This window comes from Tauraco erythrolophus, chromosome 23 (genome assembly GCF_009769465.1).
Source record: "Tauraco erythrolophus isolate bTauEry1 chromosome 23, bTauEry1.pri, whole genome shotgun sequence".
Classification (NCBI taxonomy): Eukaryota; Metazoa; Chordata; class Aves; order Musophagiformes; family Musophagidae; genus Tauraco; species Tauraco erythrolophus.
Window position 1 is genome coordinate 993,707 of NC_141487.1, and position 6,729 is coordinate 1,000,435.

The 6,729-nt window shown below is 59.4% G+C and overlaps 1 protein-coding gene across 1 annotated transcript; it reads left to right on the forward strand.

Moving 5' to 3' along the window:
* Positions 1-2,403: 2,403 nt before the first annotated feature.
* CLDN19 (claudin 19) lies at positions 2,404-6,349 on the forward strand. The gene is made up of 5 exons (XM_086625676.1): positions 2,404-2,626; positions 3,695-3,859; positions 3,999-4,086; positions 4,541-4,687; positions 6,298-6,349. Exons 1-5 carry the CDS (start codon positions 2,404-2,406, stop codon positions 6,347-6,349), a joined length of 675 nt encoding a protein of 224 aa, XP_086481802.1.
* The last annotated feature ends 380 nt before the right edge of the window (positions 6,350-6,729 follow it).

A 6,729-nucleotide genomic window follows, 5' to 3' on the forward strand; every position in this document is an offset into this window, starting at 1 on the left:
CCTGGATTGCCTATGCCCTGCTGTGTTGTTTACCTGAGGATTTTGCAGCCACGCAACCCCAGGAAGGGTTTTTTTTTGAGGACAAGGGGGACTTTTTGGGGGGCAAGCAGGTCCCACGGGCGCTGGAGGACTGGTGGCAGGGGTGACACAACCCCCAGCTAAGCCCCACAGCATCCCCTGGCCCCTGCTCCTGCGGCGTGGGAAGCGACCCACGATTTCAGGGAGGAGGGAACCGTCCTTGAACAAGAAGGACATTGAGCATGGTGGCACCTCCAAACAGGGCGGCGGATTGTTCCGGCGGGTGTCGGGCTCTGGGCATTACCATAACCATCCGGGGAATGTGAGTAAATAAATCCTGCCCACGCCACCGGAGCTGGGCACCCCCAGAATATTTGGAGAGGGCATAGGGCAGGTCCCGCTCACCATGAGGGTGGGAGGGGGGGGTCCTGGGGGACGGTTTCTCTGGGAGGAATGGACGGTCCCACCGGTGGTTGCCCACCGTCCCGGTGTCCGACGCCAGCCGGCGCAGCGCGTGAGCAGACTGCTGATGAGGCCGAGGCGGTTAACGATTGCCAGGTCCCGGGGCTGCCACTTGCTCGGTGTCACCGGGGCGGTGGCACGTGTCCCCCCCCCACGCACCACGTCCCACTCCCGCGGGGTGGACGCCGCCGCCGCCGTCATCGTCAATGGCGGCTCTTGTTGCTGCCGCAGCGGCGTGCCCGTGCAGCATGGGGGGGCACGACCCCCCTCTCTGCTCCAGTGACGAATTCCTGGAGCCACCCCCGGTGGGGTCACCTCCTCCAGCACCCCGTCCTGCCTCCCTTGGGGACCCTCATTTTCCATAGCTCCCTCCTACCCTGGGGGGTCCCCATCTCCCTGCCAGGACCCAAATACCCCTCATGCCTCAAATCTCCCCCCCCAACACCCATTTTTTCCCCCAGGACTCAAATCTTCCTCCCCGCCCTCCCCCCAGCCCCAATCACCCCCCATCAGACCCAAATCTCCCCCAGGACACAGTTCCCCCCTCCCCGACCCCAAATCTTTTCCCTCACCAGAACCATATCTCCTCAGGCCCCAAATCTCCCCCCCCCAGACCCAAATATTGCCCCTCCCAGGCCCGGAGTCCCACTTCAGGCCCCAAATCTCCCCCCACCCCTGCCCCAAATCTTCTCCCCAGCACCCAAACACCCCAGGACCCAAATCTCCACCCCGCCCCAACCCAAATGTTCCCCCTGGCCCAGATCCAAATCTCCCCCAAGACCCCAAATCTCCCCCAAGACCCCAAATCCACCCAGGACCCCAAATCCCTCCCAAGAGCCAAATCTCTCCCCAAGACCCCAAATCTCCCCCAGGACCCCAAATCCCCCCCAAGACTCCCAGTCCCCCCAAGACCCCAAATCTCCCCCAGGACCCCAAATCCACCCAGGACCCCAATCTCCCCCAGGACCCCAAATCCCCCCCAAGACCCAAATCTCTCCCCAGGACCCCAAATCCCACCAGGACCCAAATCTCCCCCAGGACCCCAAATCCCCCCCAAGACTCCCAATCCCCCCAAGACCCCAAATCTCCCCAAGACCCAAATCTCTCCCCAGGACCCCAAATCCCACCAGGACCCAAATCTCCCCCAGGACCCCAAATCCCCCCCAAGACTCCCAATCCCCCCAAGACCCCAAATCTCCCCCAAGACCCAAATCTCTCCCCAGGACCCCAAATCCCACCAGGACCCAAATCTCCCCCAGGACCCCAAATTCCCCCCCAAGACTCCCAATCCCCCCAAGACCCCAAATCTCCCCCAAGACCCAAATCTCTCCCCAGGACCCCAAATCCCACCAGGACCCAAATCTCCCCCAGGACCCCAAATCCCCCCCAAGACTCCCAATCCCCCCAAGACCCCAAATCTCCCCCAAGACCCAAATCGCTCCCCAGGACCCCAAATCCCACCAGGACCCAAATCTCCCCCAGGACCCCAAATCCCCCCCAAGACTCCCAATCCCCCCAAGACCCCAAATCCCCCCCAAGACCCAAATCTCTCCCCAGGACCCCAAATCCCACCAGGACCCAAATCCCCCCAAGACTCCCAATCCCCCCAAGACCCCAAATCCCCCCCAAGACCCAAATCTCTCCCCAGGACCCCAAATCCCACCAGGACCCAAATCCCCCCAAGACTCCCAATCCCCCAAGACCCCAAATCTCCCCCTCCTCAGACTCCAAATCCCCCTCCCGGACCCGATCCGCCCTCCGATCCCTCCGTGTCCTCCCCCCCCCAGCGCCTTTCCCCCCTCCCAGCCCGCCCCCCCTACTCCCGCCGGGGGCGTGGCTGGGGGCGTGGCCTGGGGGGGCGGGGGCGTGGCCCGGCGGGGCGCGGCGGGGGTTCGCGGCGCGGCGCGGCCCGAGGCGGCGGCGATGGGCGGCGGGGCGCGGGAGCTGGCGGGGTACGTGGCGGCGCTGGGCGGGTGGGTGGCGGCGCTGGCGGCCGCCGTGTTGCCGCAGTGGCGGCAGAGCTCGTACGCCGGGGACGCCATCATCACGGCCGTGGGGCTGCACGAGGGGCTGTGGATGAGCTGCGCTGCCCAGAGCACCGGGCAGGTCCAGTGCCGCCTGCACGACTCGCTGCTCTCCCTCGACGGTGCGTACGGGGCGGCGGGTGGGGGGCCGGGGTCCCGTGGGGATGAGCCCCTTCCTTCCGTGGGATAGAGCCCCCACCCCCGCCGTGGGTCTGGGCTCCCCCGGGTTTCTGAGCTCCCGTCACCCCCTGCAGATCCGAGCCCCTCTGTGGGTTTGACACTCCCCCCGTATGGGTCTGAGCCCCTCTGTGAGTTTGACACGACCCCCGTATGGGTCTGAGCCCCTCTGCGGGTTTGACACCCCCCCCCCATATGGGTCTGAGCCCCTCTGTGAGTTTGACGACCCCCCCCCCCCATGGCTCTGAGCTCCTCTATGTGTTGGGGTCAGTCCTCCGTGGGTCTGAGCCCCTCTGTGGGTTTGACCCCCCCCATATGGGTCTGAGCCTCAATATGGGTTTGAAACCCTCCCCCCAACAGGTCTGCGCCCTCTCCATGTCTGCGTGCCCCCGTGGGTCTGAGCTCCCCTGACCTCTCCAGCGGTCTGAGCCCTTCTCACCCCTCCTGCCCCCAGCCATGGATCTGAGCCCCTCTCATGGGCCCGAGCCCCCCTTAAAAGCATCTGAGCCCCCTTTGCCCCCTCACTGGTTTGAGCCACCATGTGGGTCCAGGCCCCCCACCCTCCTCCACCTGGGTCTGAGCACCTCTTGCCCCTGTGGGTTTGAGCCCCTTCCTGGGTCTGAGACCCCCTTCTGGGCCGGCATCGAATTTGGGGAACAACCGTGCCTCATGGGGACATCACAACCCCAGGGGCTGTGCGTCGCCCCTGTGGCATTTGGGGACTGGTGCCGCTGTGGGCGAGGTGTTTCCCAACCTGGGAAATCACGGCGAGGATGAGTGTGGTGGGGAGGAAGGGTGGGAAGGCACTGGGAGCGGTGCCCTGAGTTGAGCTGAGGTCTCCCCACCAGCTGCGCGGGGAATGGGTGGCCATGGGAGCCACGCAGCGAGGACAGGGTTAAGGCCAGGTTCATCCCAGCGCCGGACGAGGTGACCTTGCTTTGGGAGAGGCCGGAGAGGGCCGGTGGCCGAAAGCACGTGTTGGCGAGCAGCTTCTCTTCCCCCCTCTCCTGCAGTTCACATCCAGACCTCCCGGGCTCTCATGGTCATTTCTCTCCTCCTGGGTTTCTTCGGCATCATTGTGAGCGTGGTGGGCATGAAATGCACCAAAGTTGGTGAAGAAGATCCCGTCACCAAGAGCCGCATCGCTGTTGCCGGTGGTGTCCTCTTTGTCCTCTCTGGTAAGGCAGCTCCAGCCCTCGCCCCTCTCTGATGCAGAAGACCTCAAACACCTTTTAAAAGCTGTTTGATGGAAGAAAGGGTGAGGAGCTGCTTTGCTGATGGGTTGGGCATTGCTGACATTCAACGTTTGGTGTCCAGGTCTTTGCACGTTGGCTGCCGTGTCCTTGTATGCCACGCAGGTGACCTGGGAGTTCTTCAAGCAGAGCAGCGTCCCCCTCAACGCCAGGTGAGAGCACATCTTGGGGGATGCTTTTTGTCTGAATCTCATCTTGTCCCTGTGCTTCCCACAGGACCTTCCCTTACTGGTTTTGGCCACGCACGGGGTCGTAGGGAGGTGCACCGGGCAGCCGGGGTGGGACCTACATCACCCCGCAGCTGCCACGTTGCAGAAGTTCTCCCCAACGCTAAAGCTTTACCTGCCACCACCCGTGACTTTGCACGGGACAGAGTAAAAACGCTCGTGTGGGGTTTCAGACCAAGGGGGGGGGGGATTAAAGTGGGGGGAAACCTGGTAGCTGGAGGCAGCGACGTGAAAGATGGGGATTGCCAGCGAGATGCCGCAACGTCTGCCTCGCCGCCGCCCGTAGCCTCATGAGGACTTTGAGCATCCTCGTGCCCGCCTCGATTGGCACCGCTGCCTTTTCTGCCCCCCCCTCACACTTCTCTCTCTCTCGCCGCAGGTACGAGTTCGGCTCGGCTCTCTTTGTGGGCTGGGGGGCCGCCGGCCTCACCCTGCTGGGGGGGTCCCTGCTGTGCTGCTCCTGCCCGGCCGGTGAGCGGCGAGGCCAGCAGTACTACCGGCAGTCGCAGCCCTCCACCGCTCGGGAGTACGTCTGACCCCCGACCCTGCCCTGCTGCCGCCCAGCGCCTCCCTCCCCTCCCAAAACCGGGCGAGACCCCGCTGCTCCCACCCCACCTGGTCCCTGGATGCCCAACGAGACCTTTCTTCTCCTCCTCATCCTCCAGGTTTCAGCGCCGTTTGCAGCGCCATCCTCTAAAATGTTGTAGGGTTTTTTTTTTTTGGGGGGGTCGTAACCTCTGTCTGTCATTGCCAGGCTCTTCCCAGCCGGGCAGGTTGGCCCCCCCAGGGTGGCCGGGACCGTGGGTGGCCGCACTGCGTCCGTCTGTCACGTGGATGCTCCGGAGCGATGCGGATCCCGCGGGGGTGTGCTGCACAGAGGCACTTTGTGCTGTGACCACCACCCCTCCCGCCACCCTGCAGCCCTGTTTTCGGGAAGCGAAGCCAGCGCTTGGCATTCCCGGGATGAAGCTGCTGCCCACCTCCGTCGGACCCAGCCCAGCCCGGGGCTGGAGCATCCCCACACCCCGCTGTTGGCAGAGGGACGCTTTCGGGGTGCGAGCGTTCCCCTCCTCGTCGCTACCCGAAAGCAACATTTTTAAAATTATTGTTAATTTTTGATCGGAGCCCGTTGCTGGTGCTCCAGCTGAGCTTTGCCAGCTTAAAATCAGCCCTGGGCTTATTTCCCACCGGGAACAACCCTGTGGCCTTATTAAGCAGCAGAATAAACGGCGCTGGGGAAATGAAAGCAGCCAAAAAGGGGGCTGGCACCACAAAGCGGTGGTTTGTTTTTATTTTCGGTGCCCGACGCAGCTATTTCAGGCAGCAGGTGGACAGACCCAGGAACTTTGATGCCTCCCCGCTGGGTCCAAATCCCTCTTCCCCTGGCAGGATCCCCTGGAGCGGGCGGTGAAGTCTTGGAGCGCCGCCGTGCTCATCGCCTCTGCCGATTCCGCCCAGAAATCCCCCAAACTCCCTGTGCCTCCGTCCGTCCGTCCGTCCGTCCATGCTGCATGTGCTGTGCCAGCTAACCTGCAGGGAAAAAATGTGGAAACCATCCAAAGAGCTTGATTATATATTTTTTATTATTATTATTTTTAATCCCAATTAGCTGCACCTGCTGAGTTTTTCATTTCATTTTGCTCGACTTTATTTCATTTTGCTCAGCTTTATTTCATTTTGCTCGACTTTTATTTTATTTTGCTCAACTTTATTTTATTTTGCTCTACTTTTATTTTACTTTACTGGACTTTATTTTATTTTGCTCGGCTTTTATTTTGCTTGACTTTTATTTCATTTTGCTCGACTTTATTTTGCTTGACTTGTATTTCATTTTGTTCGACTTTTATTTTGCTCAACTTTTATTTCATTTTGCTCGACCTTTATTTCATTTTGCTCAACTTTTATTTCATTTTGCTCGACTTTTGTTTCATTTTGCTTGACTTTATTTCATTTTACACTATTTTGTTTTATTTTACTGTATCTTATTTCATTTTACTCCATTTTATTTTATGCCCTTGTGCTGCTTTGGGCCCCTGTCTGTGCTGGAGGGGAAACGATGCGATTTCAGCCCGGGGTGGGGGGCGATTTCTCTCTTGCACGTGGGACTAACATCCCTCTTTCTCTTTTAAATTGCAGACCCCCTGTAAAAATGCCTTCTTCACCCATCAGGGGAGAGCAGTGCTTATAGTCTGTCTTCACCCATCAGGTGCTTGGTGGGCTGAACCCAACTTACGGGGTTTCGCTCCAAAAACACACGCCAAAAGCTACGGCAGTGAGGACTGACAAGGAAACTCGTGCTTTTTTTAAAAAAAAAAAAATCAAATAAAATCAAAAAAGGCGGTTTTATATCGAAAGCACAGCGTTGTGGAGAAGAATGTTTTTAGTCTTTTAATACAAAATGGCATTAACTTTTCTATGGGGTGCATGGCTGTGGGGATGGAACCGGTTGGGATTTTTAAATGCATTTTTTTTTGCTGATCGTTTGTACTAAAAATCGTGACTCAGTGGTATTAAAATAGTTCCCGTCATGGGCAGCTTTCTAAAATCGTCTCTTTGTTCTTCCCCCTT

Excerpts from the sequence above, each read along its gene's own strand:
- CLDN19 (XM_086625676.1), top strand. The coding sequence starts at position 2,404 with ATGGGCGGCGGGGCGCGGGAGCTGGCGGGGTACGTGGCGGCGCTGGGC. Across the intron at positions 2,627-3,694 it reads CTCGCTGCTCTCCCTCGACG|TTCACATCCAGACCTCCCGG; the intron begins GTGCGTACGGGG and ends CCTCTCCTGCAG. Across the intron at positions 4,087-4,540 it reads AGCGTCCCCCTCAACGCCAG|GTACGAGTTCGGCTCGGCTC; the intron begins GTGAGAGCACAT and ends CTCTCGCCGCAG.